At 41.7% G+C, this 16,895-nt stretch overlaps 1 protein-coding gene across 1 annotated transcript in view; it reads right to left on the bottom strand.

Annotated features, from left to right (window-relative positions):
- Window positions 1-15,162, bottom strand: part of LOC308101616 (serine/threonine-protein kinase/endoribonuclease IRE1-like) — a gene marked incomplete at both ends in the record, with an annotated part of 63,698 nt that extends 48,536 nt beyond the window's left edge. Inside the window, 4 exons of the mRNA XM_080451036.1 lie at window positions 9,957-10,526; window positions 12,243-12,281; window positions 14,621-14,740; window positions 15,132-15,162. Coding sequence (XP_080307162.1) covers window positions 9,957-10,526; window positions 12,243-12,281; window positions 14,621-14,740; window positions 15,132-15,162 — 760 coding nt within the window. The remainder of the gene's footprint in view (window positions 1-9,956; window positions 10,527-12,242; window positions 12,282-14,620; window positions 14,741-15,131) is intronic.
- Window positions 15,163-16,895: the final 1,733 nt, after the last annotated feature.

Below are 16,895 nucleotides of genomic sequence, written 5' to 3'. Positions count from 1 at the left end.
TAACTACATGTATTCATGTGTGCCATTTCGCAATTACCAGCACATTGGCATAATGCTCTGCAAGGTAACCCAGCATCCCGGCATCTACACTTTCTCGAACAGAAGGGCTCAGCTTTGCAGCCACACTTGAGTTCTCTACAAACTTAAGCAGCCTCTGGCAAGAGTGTCCATAAAGGTGTCCACGAATCAGCGACTTTAATTTATTTGTCAGGAGATGGTAGAGATTGCATAGCTTTCAGGCTTCTGGACCAAATGCTAGATTGGCTGCTCGATTTGAATATTGTAGCAGTGCAGCCCGTGTGGGAGGAGTGTTTTCCATTGAGAGACTATTCAAACTTTTTTTGGCACCCCTTAGGATGCATTCAGATCACCCAAGGGACATTTGTACCAAATTTCATGCTTTTATGAGATTATTTTTTATGAGTGTCTTTTGCATCATCTGTCAAGACACAGCCATTTTCAATTTAGTCAATAACTCACTTCCTGTTTCAGATAATTTCAGGCACCCCTTCTAGGATGTCTTAGGATGACCCAAGGGACATGTATGCCATTATGAGATTCTTTAGTTGTCTTTTGAGTCAATCGACAACACTGTAGGCGGTCATTTTCAATTTTGTCAATGACTCACTTCCTGTTTAAGATTTTTTTGGGCACCCCTTCTGGGATGTCTTGGGATGACCCAAGGGACATGTATGCCAAATTGTATGCTTTTATGAGATTCTTTAGTTGTCTTTTGAGTCAATAGATAACACTGTAGGCGGCCATTTTCAATTTTGTCAATAACTCAGTTCCTGCTTAAGATTTCTTTGGGCACCCCTTCTAGGATGTCTTAGGATGACCAAAAAGACATGTGTGCCAAATTGTATGCTTTTATGAGATTCTTTAGTTGTCTTTTGAGTCAATAGATAACACTGTAGGCGGCCATTTTCAATTTTGTCAATAACTCAGTTCCTGCTTAAGATTTCTTTGGGCACCCCTTCTAGGATGTCTTAGGATGACCAAAAAGACATGTGTGCCAAATTGTATGCTTTTATGAGATTCTTTAGTTGTCTTTTGAGTCAATCGACAACACTAGGCGGCCATTTTCAATTTAGTCAATAACTCACTTCCTGTTTCAGATTCCTTTGGGCACCCCTTCTAGGATGTCTTAGGATGACCCAAGGAACATATGTGCCAAATGTTATGCTTTTTGGAGATTATTTTGGTGTCTTTTGAGTCAACGGTTAACAGTTTAGGTGGCCATTTTGAATTTTGTCCATAAGTCACTTCCTGTTTAAGATTTTTTTGGGCACCCCTTCTAGGATGTTTTAGGATGACCCAAGGGACATCTGTATCAAATTTCATGCTTTTATCCGCCGCGTAACGATTTGGCCATTGTTTGTGCTTAGTACCCCCTACTATAAGCCATCCAATCCTAGCAAAATGAGCAGGGGTTAGATGGGTTCTGTGATTGTGGCCAAGAAGTAGCCTTACAAGTTTGTTTTGGGATGTTTGGAGGTCTTGGAGGTCATGTGTGTGGTCATGTTTGGAGGTCATGTGTGTGTGTGTGTGTGCGTGTGCGTGTGCGTGTGCGTGCGTGCGTGCGTGCGTGCGTGCGTGTGTGTGTGTGTGTGTGTGTGTGTGTGTGGCAGCAGTGACTAACATAAAAGGAAGAGGAGGGTTTACAGTGAGGAGACGTTGGAGGCGGGACTGTAAGCTGCCCATCCAATCAGAAGTTACAAATGCTACTGTTATTATCTGTGCTATTGTTCCATTGGCTGAACTTCTTTATTGGGTTGGGCCAGATGCATGTTAGTGGAGGTGAGTCACCAGCAGTCTCATCATGCAGTGACTTGTTGTCACAGCAGACTGTTCTCACATAGACACACTGGCCCTCATTTATCAACGCGGTGCAGCCAAAGTAATGGGCGTAGGGCGAGATCACCGCACCTTTCGGCATTTATCAATATATCCTGACGTGGGCTTCATCCTACCATACGCTGAGATCTCACGTCTGGTCGAGACCAGTTGTTGACGTTGGCTGCGCCCGTTTATTCCATTCTAGACCTGCGGAGCAGCATTGTCTGACTGTCTGACAGGCATCTGGACACATAATCCACTCCTAAATGTATATCTACACACTAATAAATAATCCCTGTGAAAATATAACATTTTATAAAGTAATTTAAACAAACTGCTTTAACAGTCATTCAGTTGCATTGGCTATTTTAAAATAGCAGATCTGCAAGCTCAAAAACGGGTCGCATCGCGACGTGTTGTGAGCTTGTAGATCTGCTATTTTCAAAATATACAAGCGCTTTTGCGTCGGGACTCGGGAGTCCCGCGGTCGGGACTGCCGACGATCTTTTCATGGACAGTGAGGTGTACAAACTTACAGTAGCTTGTCCTATGTTATGGAGTTATGTCATAGAGAGTTTTGAAGACTACAACCTGGATGGGTTAAGGATATAAACCCGACGCTCCAATCTCTTATTAACGGGACGGACCGAAACCACTGCCGTCTCACGGGGAATATCCTACATGACTGCTTGTGCACTGCTCGGTATGGGTTAAATAAATTAATATACAAACGTATTCCATTCATGGCGATGTGATTGGTATCATAATATGTCATTCATGTAGGCTACAAGCCTACGTGACAAAGATTGTACCGCTACGGTACGGATTACAATACATGAAAAACACAGCTGGGCGGGCGTGTGTGTGTGTGTGTGTGTGTGTGTGTGTGTGTGTGTGTGTGTGTGTGTGTGTGTGTGTGTGTGTGTGTGTGTGTGTGTGTGTGTGTGTGTGTGTGTGTGTGTGTGTGTGTGTGAGAGAGAGAGAGAGGGGGGGGGGCGTGTGCGTGTGTGGCGAGGCAGGCGGGGGAAACTCTTTCTCATTGGCTTTTGATGTCTTTGGTCGTATTCTGGTCCTTCTTCATGTCGTAAAATCGGGGCGTTTTGAGAATATTTTAGGGCGTGTTATTTAAATGACGCTAGGTTTCAGCCGTGACATTTATCAAGCCTGGGACCAAATGTAGGTTCGGATCAGCTGTGTAGGATTCGTTGATAAATGTGACTTCGACGTTGGTGTACGGCCGAATATATGGAAAAATATAAGCCGGTTTATACGCTGCGTTGATAAATGAGGGCCACTTTCACTGTCCTCTGTTTGGCAGTGGTGGAAAAAGAACTCACACGTGTTTCATTTAAGTAAAAGTATCAATACTGCAATATAGAAATACTCAGGTTACAGTTAAAAGTCCGGAATTCAAAAAAGTACAAAAGTATTGGCATCAAAATGTACTTTAAAGTAATAAAGATGTAAGGCCACAGTGAAGATTTTATTGACTCAAGTATCATTCATTCTTACACACTGCATGCATGCTGACATATATTCCAAAACCTTGTATTAGGGCGCGCTCCCACCGCACTTTTATTTTACCTCTGGAGCAGAATCTGCCAATGCTTTGTCAATGCAAGAGCGGATCTTTCCGCTTGTCGCGCAGACCTTGCGTTTATCTGCTCTACACGACTTGTCCATTTGAAGCATAAAACTGCTGGAGGCAGGAGCTGATTTTCCCCCTCTGTCCAATCGGGTGAGTCGAAGGCGGACCGTCCCAAGACTCAGGAAGCACCATGGTGCTCAAGGCATAGACATATAAAGGTAGACGCCTCCTCTGGCTCTGAAGCGTCGGCATCTCGGACGCACTTCCGCTTCCTCTATGCTTCCGGGGGGCAGCTGGAAATTTCCTTGTGCGTCACAGAAGGGGGCGTTCAGTAGGCCAATCAGAGGCAGGTGGGGGCGGGACAACTAGATTCTGACAAGTCCTGGGAAAGACGCGCTGTGGTTGGCCAGTAGTCAACACGCTGTGATTGGCCAGTGACCGTTCCCCCCGGAAATATGGCGGCCACCATACCAAACGGGTCGCTCCAACGAACTGCAGAGGCCAATGAGGTATCTAGGTTTCTATATCTATGGCTCAAGGCATAGACATATAAAGGTAGACGCCTCATTCGGCTCTGAAGCGTCTGTATCTCGGGCGCGCTTCCTGCTTCCGCAGGGCTGCCGTGTGCGTCACACACGCGGAAGTTCGGTAGGCCAATCAGAGGCAGGTGGGGGCGGGTCTTTTTGTAACCCAGCTCTTAACCCAGCTCTTAACCCTTTGAGAGGCAGCAGCTGACAGCTGTGCGCAGCATCTAGTTAGTTGGAACTTGGCAAACTCCACACTCTATTTGTGAAATTCAAATAAGAGACATGGTCCTTTTTCATATCAAGGTCCATTATTTATTCAGCATTTGAGTCACGGAACACCGTTTGATAAGCTTTAGCCTCTCACACCCAAAACGTAGAATATGTTATCGTTCGATAAGCTGTTGTCAAAATAACAATTGTTTACGTTCTCTAATTGTGTACTTGTTTAGTAAGTAATGCAGATGTTTAACAATTTGACTCTTGACAGTGTGAAATGTTATACTCAAGATTTAAAGATCTATAAGGGTCCATTTGGTTATTATCAACTCTCCATCATTTAGCTGGGTACCACCTGGAACCCCCTCAATGACCACTGGTGGTTCCCGGACCACTGGTTGAGAACCATTGCACTGACAAGTCCCGGAAAAGACGCACTGTGATTGGCCAGTAGTCAACGCACTGTGAGCGCTGTGATTGGCCAGTAGTCACTTTGAGTGACAGGTTCCCTGCGGAAGACGGAAGAGCCGCCGTGTATTGCGATACAAGTCGCCCCAATGAACTGCAGAGGCCAATGAGGTATCTAGGTTTCTAATATCTATGGCTCAAGGCAGGTCTACGGGGAGGGTCTTGAAAGTGAGTGACAGGCGCGTCACTCCCGTTTTTTAGAATCCGCTGTCTGCAAAAAACTGTGGCCGTGCACAACCTGCGTTTAACGCTAGCCGACCATGTTTTGGTGGGAGCGCGCCCTTAGGAAGTATTTGTATTTTGACATCAAGATAAAAGCTTGCTTGAAGCTGCAACTAAAAGGCAATACAAGATTAAATATATGAATTAAGATAAGGAAATTAGTTTGCTTCAGATTATGCTCAATTGTACAAAGATGACATTTTGAAATTTACTCCAGAACTGTAATGGAAAGCCCCCCCCCCCCAAACACAAGATACACTCTTGTTTATCTTTGCACAAATGTAGTTTGTTTATTTCTGAAAAGTTGTCAGTTTAATATTCCTCCACATCACAGACAATAAAAACATTCATACTGATTGTCTTTCTCCTGAAGAATGATCTAGAACTGACCCTGAGTGAACACAGGCTGAGGCCTTTTGGTTCAAACAAAAAGGTTTTTGTTAAAAGGTTATAAAGGTAAGGTAATAAAGAAGGAAGAAGGAATAAAAAAAGAGATACATATTTACACATAGCATATCCATCCAAAAACATTTATATACATGAGTGATGGCCGTTTTGATGTCCATCAGTGCTTGTCTGTCATATGGGATGTCCAACGACATGAGCAAAGAAGGAAAAAACAACTCCACGATGTAACAGCGAAACACAGGCGCACGTCATATTATATGTCATAAAACATCTACAAGACAAGTAAAAAACAACAATAAAAACAAAACCCCAATGCTATAAAAATAACACCCTCACATCGTATAGCACCATTAACTGACTTTTACTTTCAGCTGTTGGAAGTTGAGTTTGAATCACCTTCAGGGTGTTACTGTACCATGTAGTAGAGGTATAGTCAAACTGAAGCTGTACAGACCAATTCATCATATACATATGTACAGCGCAATTATTGTGAGCGACACTTTCCCCCTGTGGAGTATAAATTAGGCTTGAGGAGCCACAGCTGTGCGAGCAGGCAGCTATAGCAGGCAGCTATAGCAGGCAGCTATAGCTGGCAGCTATAAAAACAAGGCCTTAAAAACAAGGCTCCAAACATCCCAAAACAAACTTGTAAGGCTACTTCTTGGCCTCAATCACAGAACCCATCTAACCCCTGCTCATTTTGCTAGGATTGGATGGCTTAGGGTTGAGGACAGAGTACAGCAACTTGCTATGGGCCTGGTCTTCAAGATACACCACAACATTGGGATCCCCCTGTATTTGTCAAAATACTTCCAAAATGTTAATGAAGTCCATGATCATAACACCAGAGGCAGCTCCACTGATCATGTTCAACCCAGATTTGGCTCAACTAAGGGTATGAACTCGTTCTCATGCTATTCAGCAAAAATGTGGAATGCCCTACCAAAAGGAGTAAAGGAGTGTAAAACCCTACTCACTTTCAAAACTGCCCTAAAGATACACCTTCAGGAGGCTGCAATTCGAAAATGGCCCCTGTCTAAGTCTTAACCTACCCCCCCCTACCCCCCCCCCCCTCCTTCATTTTCCTCTTTTGTATATATTTATATATTTTTTTTCTCTCGTCATACCAGTAACCTGAAAGCTGATTGTATGACATTCTGTATAGTAGTGTGTATATCTGCCTGCCTCTTATATGTCATCATGATTTGTGTGCATGGGGTTCTCATCTTAAACAAGCGTTATGCTTAATGAGGGTTTCCAGTTTAGTAGACCTTGTATTGTGAATTTGTACTTCCATGTACTGTTATGTACTGTCATGTACTATTCTCATGTCTTTCTAAATAAACTACATCAATCAATCAATCAATAGCAGGCAGCTATAGCTGCCTGCTATGCAGAATCTTCTGCATGCAGAATCTTCTGTGTGAAACATGTCCTTCAGGGTTGGCCTTGAGTTCCAGTCTTGTTTTTGGGCAAACTGATAAACACATCCAAACAGATCAGGAAACATCTCCATCAGGTCAACACCAGCTGCCTCTTCAGCACTGTGAACACAAAGCAGTGATCACTGGAGTCACAACATCTGATGGTGAACGCATGCACGCACGCACGCACGCACGCACGCACGCACGCACGCACGCACGCACACACACACACACACACACACACACACACACACACACACACAAAAACACACACACACAAAAACACACACACACACACACACACACACACACACACACACACACACACACACACACACACTCACTCACTCACTCACTCACTCACTCACTCACTCACTCACTCACTCACTCACTCACTCACTTCAATAATATTCAAGTTTCAACAATACTGATAAACAGAACAGACTTGGACCAACACTCATTTTACACCATGAGAAGTGCTCCATACAGTTTGAGGTGATAACATACAGTAGTTTGTTTATTTATAAATGGACTTCTGTTTGTGTTGTTTTTAAATGTAATTAAACTTACTAGTGCTCATGGAGATGGTGAATGAAGTGCAGCAGTCCAAAAGAGTTCTCAGGGTACGACTTCATTTCATCCATCTTCAACTCAAGTGGTAACTGGAAAACAATATACAACTTAAAGATCAAATGAAAGGGACTTGATATTTCACACACACACACACACACACACACACACACACACACACACACACACACACACACACACACACACACACACACACACACACACACACACACACACACACACACACACACACACACACACACACCACGCCATCAGTATCCAATGAGAAGAAGCAACTCAGGTGGGGACTGGAAAAACATACAGCTTGAAGATATTTAAGGCAAGTGTATTTTAAAGCACATTTCATACACAGAGGCATTTAAAGGCATTACAAAGGTATTGTAAAGGGAATGAAGAGATAATGCAATATTCATTCATTTCCCACTTCTAATGTGTTTCACCAACTGAGGGCTCTGGTGAGTCTGGAGACTGACTTAAGGCTGAGATGAACATTCTGAAGAACATAAGTGTCTAGAGAACCTCAGTGTAAAGATTCTTATCATGCCACCTGGTGACTCAGCACATTTGAGATCTGTTCTTTCATGTCTAACTAAAGATCTGAGACTATAAGCTGACATATCAGAAACACTAACCTCCTCATTTACTCTGACCTTTCTTGTTAGAAATGTATGAATTTGGTTGTTAAATAGAACGCTGGAGATTCTACATCTAGATGGTGTTTGGTATGTTTCTCATAGGAGCTCCTAATATAGACTGTCTCATCTTATTCTGGTCTGACTCTTTGTCAAATTCTTTAGTTACACTGAAGATTTGAAGTGAAATAAAGAATATAATGAATGAAGAAGTAGAGAAATAGACGTTGATGTTTCATGACGTTCAGTTTTACCACACATTAAAAGTCTTTGTCATGGTCCTTCAAACGTGTATATTAACAAAAAAAATCCACTCCATTGATCCATGGCAGGTGTTTTTCTCTCACATTTCTAAAGCCTTTTCAACTGCAATGAAAAAAGAAATCTTTGCCTGCGGGTGTCGCTGGTGAGGGATTTTGCCGGTCAATCATCGCCTCTGCTCCCCCCCCCCAAAGGAAAGGATAGGGGAGGGGCGAGGAGGAGAGTGGGCGGGATTAATCGACTGTGACCTCACTGCCGAAGGGCCAAGCTCAGATTACTTTTCAGCCTAATTATTCAGAAAACCCCAGACCACAGAAAATCCACTGAATGTTCAAAGTTCAGATTTTTTGGGTGTAATTGAGGTCATAAAACCCCCAAAAAAACATAAAAAATCACACCCTGTGTGAAGTGGGCGGTGTCTTGCTAGCTAATCACAATACTGAATGGAGTCAACCAATCATGTACAAAAGATAAATACATTTATTGAAACACTCTTTATGATGGACGAAACCATAACTTTACAAAAACCAATGTATGGTTTTTGTAAAGTTATGGTTGCTTATATAGGGCTATGCACATGTGTCATGTGACACTGGCCAATTACAGTCCTGAATAGATTGTGATTGGCCAATCACAGCGCAGGATAATTGTACACATTTCCAAACCTCACTTTTAGGGCCGGTTTCACTGCCCAAGATATTTGTACATTTTTCCAAATCTCACTTATAGGGGCGGTTTCACCGCCCAAAAATAAAAAAAGTGAAAAGGAATGTCATAGAACCTTTAAGTGCAATTTAGGGCATGCAAAAATCATTTTGCAAGTCGAGTTGAAGTCGCGTTGATTCGTCGTTTGATAACGTCATTACATTGACAGGGGGGGGGGGTATGATAATGATAGACCTACATAATGTTGGATACATTTATCCAACACTATTAGTGATAAACTCACCTTGTGTTTCCATGTGTTGAACTGTCCCTGCTCAGCATACTGGTCCAGTACAGTGATGAGGTCCTTGTTGTCATCATCTGGACAGTTCTCAACCTCCTTTCCAATCCTTCTCAAGTACTGTGCTCTCCTGAAAAGAAATATACTGAAAATATTAGACTATGATGAACTGAAATAACATTTAGATATCAGTGAATGAATGAATAATGTGGAAATGGGAAAATATTTCTATCATACCTGTCGTTTGACCAAAATAAAGGATGATTCAAGCATTCCTCCACTCTAGGTCTTTTCTTTGGCTCTTCATTGATCATCCTCTCGATGAGATCCTTGGCAACCACATCCTGAACATGGTCCAGGTTGTAATGTCCTTCCAGAATGTTGCCTTCACATTTAACGCCTTTGCCAAATGGATGGTGTCCTCCAGACAGGATGTAGTATATCAACATCCCAGCCACCTTAAGAATGAGCATGTACATTGAGTAAGATTGAGTTAAATTTTTATGTTTTTATTCATTAAATTATTCTCACACACAATAAAAAAAACAACCTGGATATCGGTGCTTTTTTTATATGGGAATTGATCATTGTCCAAAGTCTCCTTTGCCTTCCAGTGTTTCGTTCCTGCAACTCTTGTGAACAGGGTTGTTTGTCCTTTGGGTAATTCTCTGCTTATACCAAAATCTGATAGTCTTGCCTTGCTTTGAATATCTGCAAAGAAAATTGTGTATATCAACATAATAATGGGTTTTAGATTTAGCAAAATAAATTCAGCATAATGTTGCATATATTTCTGATATTCTTTTTTTTATTTAAAAAAAAATTGTAGCTTACCAATCAAGACATTCTGTGGCTTGATATCACGGTGGAGAATTTTAGGATCCTGGCCATGAAGAACATGTAAGCTCTGGACAAATTGATGTGCAAGTTGTTTCCTCTCCATATCAGAAAGGTTGTGTTCAGTGATGTATTCTTCCAGTGTGTATTCACACAACTGAAGACCAAGATAACCAAAGTTTGTATCCTCTGTAAAGTCAACATATCGTACAATTGAAGGATGATCAAGCTTTGGAAGACGTAAAAAGTCTGTCTCGTTCTTCAGCACATGAAAGAAGAATTTAGACATTCTTTTCACTGCTACTTCAGTGCCATCATCTGTTAACCCTAAGAAGACCTCAACTCCAGCACCTCCCTCTGCGATACGGAATTCTTCATCTGTCACAAACAGAAGACTCCCAACTTTGATAACTTTACAGTCATCAATGTTTGCAAGCTTCTCTAACTGTTTCCTCCATCTTTTACTGACTGGGATCCATTTCCGTGGTTCTGGTGATGTAATAGGAATGATGTCATCTCTCTGCTCCTCCTCTTCTCCTGACATGTTAGCATTGGATCCTAATAGCTCTGTAATGGTACACATGACATGGACACATCATATTGTGTGTGTGTGTGTGTGTGTGTGTGTGTGTGTGTGTGTGTGTGTGTGTGTGTGTGTGTGTGTGTGTGTGTGTGTGTGTGTGGCGCCGATAGGGTGGGGGCTTCGGGACCAAAGCCCCCATGCTCAACTGGTCAGCCCCCTCATGAATATCTTTGGGGCCCAATCTCATTACCATTACTATAGCACAGCTCTGAAGATGCAAATTTGTGCCCGTGAGAGAGCCGTAACTCGCCGTTAACAACTAGATTCTAGAACAATAGCCCAGAAAGAGTGCTAAAGGAGAATCAACGGCAGAGGAATTTAAAGATGCAGTGCAGTGACATTTTCGGTCATTTTATTTTGAAGGTTCAGTCTGAAACGTCGTCTCAACTGACTCTAAACCAATCAGAAGGTCCCATCCCTTCAGGCTATGGGACGTTGGAATCTCAATCACTTCAACCGTGCGCAACACGGCTAGTGTTTGTTTACAAGTGAGAGAGAGACGGCCAGTGAAGCACGTTTGCTACGTGGCTTATTTCTAACCTATAATGTCTAGATACATATTTTAGTGTGCAGATTAAGTTTAAAATGAGTAATACACCGTCTGGATGTCATCTTCAATGAGATTCAAAACGTAGTAGCTCTGTAATTAAAATCAGCTGTGTTTGAAGAACGTGCAGCTATGGGAATCAAACAGGTGCATGTAATCAAGATTAATTTATATTCATGAAAGCAGCGTTATGTCATCACGCAGCACTTTTTCGTTTACAAGAAGTAATTAAGATTGGCTTTTTAGGGACTCTTGATATAAAAATACAAAAAAAATGTGTTTTATTTTTATTTTTTTGGCATCTATTGTTAGGTATGCCCATATGATGACCACGGATATGCTCTAAAAGTGTGAAAAACATATTTTTCATTTCACTACACCTTTAATCATAAACCCCCTTCATCAAGTTACATAGGCCACCAGGTGGGATTCATGAATTAAATTACAGAGGTGAGTAACTAAGTACATGTACTCAAATACTGTACTTAAGTACAATTTTGAGGCATTTGTAAGCTACTTTACTGGAGTATTTCCAATTTCCAATACTTTTACTTCTACTCCACTACATCTCAGAGGCAATTATTGTAGGCTACTTTTACTCCACTACAATTATTGAAAACTTTAGCTACTAGTTACTTTGTAGATTTTGATTATTATTACAAAACAAACAGTAACCACTTCAGCCCATATCGGCTATTTGAAAATAGCAGATCTACAAGCTCACTCAGGCATTGTGAGCTTGTAGATCTGCTATTTTCAAAAGATTTGTATATATTTGAAAACTTTTACTTTTGGTACTTTAATACATTTTGATGCAAATACTTTTACTCAAGTACATTTTGAATACGGACTTTTAATTCTACATTGCAGTATTGATACTTTAGTAAAACATTTGAGTACTTTTTCCACCACTGAAGGATCGGTAGAGAGTGTTGTGGTCATTTAATTAATTAACTAAGTAAAAAAAATCGCGCATGTATGTGGCCCCGCTACACAGGGTGGGGTGGGGTGGGTGGGGAGGGCCCTCCTGGCCACGCACAAAATCCGGCGCCCCTGCACACACACACACACACACACACACACACACACACACACACACACACACACACACACACACACACACACACACACACACACACACACACACACTTACCTCCTTGACATATGATGGAGGGTGTGGCTTTGTCTCGTTCTGTAAAGGTAGAGATGTGAGACAGTGAGAGGTCAGTGTGGAGACAATAATCATTTACTTCACATTGTTATCATTATAGATTATAGTTACATGAATGGATGGAAAAATATATAAACTAGACGCGTCGCAATTATGGGAAATTGCAAAGTGTGGTTGCGCCATCGCCGGTCGCAGGTTGCCGCCGCCCGGACTTGAGGAATATGCTTGGAGGAATACCGTCGGAGGTCGCGTGACGTACCATTCGAATTTGGTGCTGATTGGATCCTGTGTTCGTGATACATGGCGTTTTGATTTGAAGAAATAGGCCCCTCCCACTAAAATAAATAAGCCCCTCCCACAAATGTAGTGGGCCAATGACATCGTCATGTCACTCCTGAGATCACCTGCTTTTCAATATGAGAGTGATCCCCCCAAAAATCATGTTTTTGCATCAAACGGTTACGTTTTGCAGAGTTGTGGCGCCCCCTATGGGTCAAAGTGGAAATACTTTTGGGGATTCGTTGATTAAACCACCCTCGACATGTGATTCAAATTTGGGATCGATTGGACGTTTCGTTCGTGATTTTTGGCATTTTTGGTAAAACGGGCTCCTCCCGCTAACTTTGGAAGCCAATTACGGACGAACGGTAAGGACTATCAAAATGCCGTTTGGATAGGTTTATCGCATGGGTCCATAGATGACCTGTACCGATTTGTGTGAGATTTGGACAAAATGTGTAGGAAAAGGAGCAAAAAGTGTGTTTTGAAGAAAATTCAAAATGGCGGAAAATCTATCCAGACGCAAATGGGCGTGGCCTATATGGGGAGATGCGTAGTGACCCAAGGAATCCAGAGGAAAAGACATTTTGATTTTACGACCTACGGTTCAAGAGTTATAGCGCCACCATGTGGCCAATTAGTGTAATTATTTTTTCAATAATTTCGGACTAACTTATGAACCTCCCCTCCAAATGTGGTAACTCTAGCTCTTACGGTTTCTGAGAAAAAAATACTTGAATTTGAGTTTTTTCACTTTTACATTAAAGCGGATGGGAAAATGTTATGCACTAATAAATCAATATCAATTAAACTATTTAACCAATCTCTTAGCAAAATACAAGCGCACGATTCCAGGTCAAGACGGTCATTTTGAGATATGGCACAACATTGGGGGATCAAAACTGTGGGAGGAGATGCGCGGCAAAGTATTGTTTATCTAGACCCTGAAATAAAGTTCATCAAGTACTATAGTCTGGTTGCCCTGTTAGGGCAACCACACTAACTAGACGCGTCGCAATTCAGGGCAATTGCAGAGTGTGGTTGCGCCGACGCGAGTCGCGGGTCGCTGTCGCCGGGACTCGAGGAATACGCTGGGAGGAATACCGTCGGAGGCTGCGCCAATTACATTGTCACGTAACTCCTGAGATCACTTGCGTTTCATTTTGAGAGGATTGATCCCCCCAACATAAGGTTTTTGCATCAAACGGTTACATTTTGAGCATTTGTGGCGCCCCCTATGGATAAAATTGGAAAAGCTTTTGGGGATTTGTTGAGTAAACCACCCTTGACATGTGATTCAAATTTGGGATTGACTGGACGTTTCGTTCGTGATTTGTGGCCTTTTTTGTAAAACGGGCCCCTTCCGCTAACTTTGGAAGCCATTTACGGACGAACGGTATGGACTATCAAAATTCTGTTTCGGTCCAGATTATCGCATGGGTCCAGAGATCATGTGTACCAATTTTTTGGAAATTTGGACAAAATATATGGGAGGAGGAGCTAAAAGTGTGTTTTGAAGAAAATTCAAAATAGCGGAAAATCTATCCTGACGCAAATGGGCGTGGCCTATATGGGGAGTTGCGTCATGACCCAAGGAATCTAGGGAAAAATACATTTTGATTTTACGACCTACGGTTCAAGAGTTATAGGCCAAAACGTAAAGGGGGCTGTTATAGCGCCACCATGTGGCCGATTAGTGTAATTATTTTTTCAATAATTTTGGACCAAATTATGAACCTCCTCTCCAAATCTGGTAACTCTATCTCTTACGGTTTCTGAGAAAAAAATACTTGAATTTGAGTTTTTTCACTTTTTCATTGAAGTGGATGGGGAAATTTAATGCACTAATAAATCAATATCAATAAAACTATGCAACCAATCTCTTAGCAAAATACAAGCACACGATTCCCGATGAAGCCGGTCATTTTGACATATAGCAAAAATAAACTGTGGGAGGAGAGACGATCTAAACTATTGTTTATCTACAATAATAATAAAAAGAATAAAGTGTGAGGATTACTATAGTCTGGTTGCCCTGTTAGGGCAACCACACTAATTAACACATTTAGTTCAAGACTTACTGGTTTGCTTCTTCTTTTTCCAGTATAAATATCCCAGTATTGCTGCCACCAAGATGATGATCACTGGAATAACAATCCCTGCAATCACTCCTGCTGTTGGTCCTCTCTGAATCATATCCTCTGAAACACAGGGAGTCATGACACAACTATAAAAGGATAATGAATCAATTAATTCTGCTGTGATGTTAAAATAGTTTAACGGTCTCCATTAACATCCATTACTTTTCTATAATAACTCTCACATTTTGTACTTACATTCTTTTCCCTCCATTTTCAGACTGAATGTGAACCAATAGATTCTTCTTCAGCCTACACTGATCACTGTGGTCGGCTCTGTTCCTTTATTAGTTTATGCAACCTACACTGATCACTGTGGTCGGCTCTGTTCCTTTATTAGTTTATGCAGCCTACACTGTGATCTGTAGAGTTCACCTACCACACTTCAACCACACTGAGGTGACACAAAAAAGTGTCAAAGCAGGTAATCAACCTTTCCTTCACTGTTTAACACCTTGAGGAACCTCTGTAAACACCTCTGTCATACTGTAACACTGTACTGTACAATCCTCAGTGCTCATTTAACTTATTGGTAGGCCTACTTTAAGACAAAGACTGTACAAATGGAACGGATCCATTTGTAATTTGTAAAAAGTTCAATTCTGTACGACCCCCAGATAAAATTATCGTTTATAGGAAAACACTTAGATGAAAGTTGTGCTTAAGAATGCAAATCTCAGAGGCACATATTGTGCTTTTGATTACACTACAGTTATATACAAAAGCTAGCTAGCCTCCATTGGCTTGGATGATCTCTCGGTCAGATGGTTTTCCAACTATCTCTGACGGGTAGAACTCAAGCTGTTGTTGCTGATGGTTTCCATCCAGTTCCTTGTCAATTGGTAAAGGTGTCCCTCAGGGTTCAATCTTGGGCCCCCTTTTATTCACTCTTTATGTTAATAATATTGCACTCCCCTCTCCGCACTGGGATGTCCATTATTATGCAGGCGACACAATTTTATACAGTATTGCCCCAACGCTGGAAGTGGCCACTGCAAATTTGCAGACTGCCTTCAATAGGTTTCAATGGGCTCTAAGGGCGGTTTCAGACTGGATCCGTTTGAATCAAAGCGTTCCCGAGTACGCTTGGCTTCTCCCAGCTGGTCAGCATTCACACTGGCCAAAATCCTTTCGTACTCGACCATTTAATTTAGCAGTAATGGTAAATATGTGCCTCATGGGGGCGCTGTTGACTATGGGGCTTTGGAAGAGAGAATGTCATTGACAGAAGAAAAGTCACTCTAGAGTGAATAATAAAGTTTGACTGTGTTCCTGACGTTGTCTTGAGTTATATAATAACAACAGATCAACAATACACAACCAAAGCAGTGTGTGCACTGGTCTTTGAAACCTCGAAATGTAACGTCGTCTGTTAATAAGATATTGGGGTCACGGACGCATCCTTGGTATGACGTCACGGACTAACCCTTGGTGTATTTATCCTTATAAATACGTTCGCCACACATGTGATTTTTGTTTATTATTTTTCACGGCTCGCGCTACTCAAACACTAGCGGGATTATTATTTCTTGTCAACATTCAAGTAGAACAATGAGAAGGTATAACCCAGCTAAAATAATGCGTCATTATAACAAATATATAAATTATATATGATTAGCAGTCCAGTCTGTCCACTTCCTTCTCTTGGTACGGATGGATTCACACTGCCGCCTTCCGTTCCCGACTCCGCAGCAATCGGACCCGAGACTACCTCCCCAGGTGGTTTCGAGTACGGCACGGTGATGCGTTACGGGGAACGGTTCGCTACGTTCACACTACCACAACATCTGCCATGTGGTCTGGAGTGCGCACCCGGGACCCGAGTGTGAAACGGCTCTGATTAACCTTAAAGGGCAAGACCACTTTGGTAGAGGTTTGGGTTGTGTATTTACCTCGCCATGATGTAACTCCAAAGGTGGTCAAGAAATAAAAAATAATTGCTGCATTGATTAGAAATTATAGTAGAATATAGAACATCACCAAACCCAGTACTGTTTTTTTTTTTAAATATAAATTTTAACTTACTGTTGATTTAGCTATTTTTATTAGAAAGAAAACCTGGACTGGATCGGCGGATCCGGATCCGGATCTTCAAATAGTAAAATCATCAGGAAGTTGACATTTTTATTAAAAAGATAAACAGTACTGGGTTTGGTGATGTTCTATATTGTCTGAATCATCTTAGTTTGTGTTCGTTTATGGGCTAAAAGAGTGACTT

Source organism: Gymnoscopelus braueri, assembly GCF_963280865.1.
Source record: "Gymnoscopelus braueri genome assembly, chromosome: 15".
NCBI lineage: Eukaryota > Metazoa > Chordata > Actinopteri > Myctophiformes > Myctophidae > Gymnoscopelus > Gymnoscopelus braueri.
This window is presented reverse-complemented; position numbering and strand designations above follow the sequence as displayed.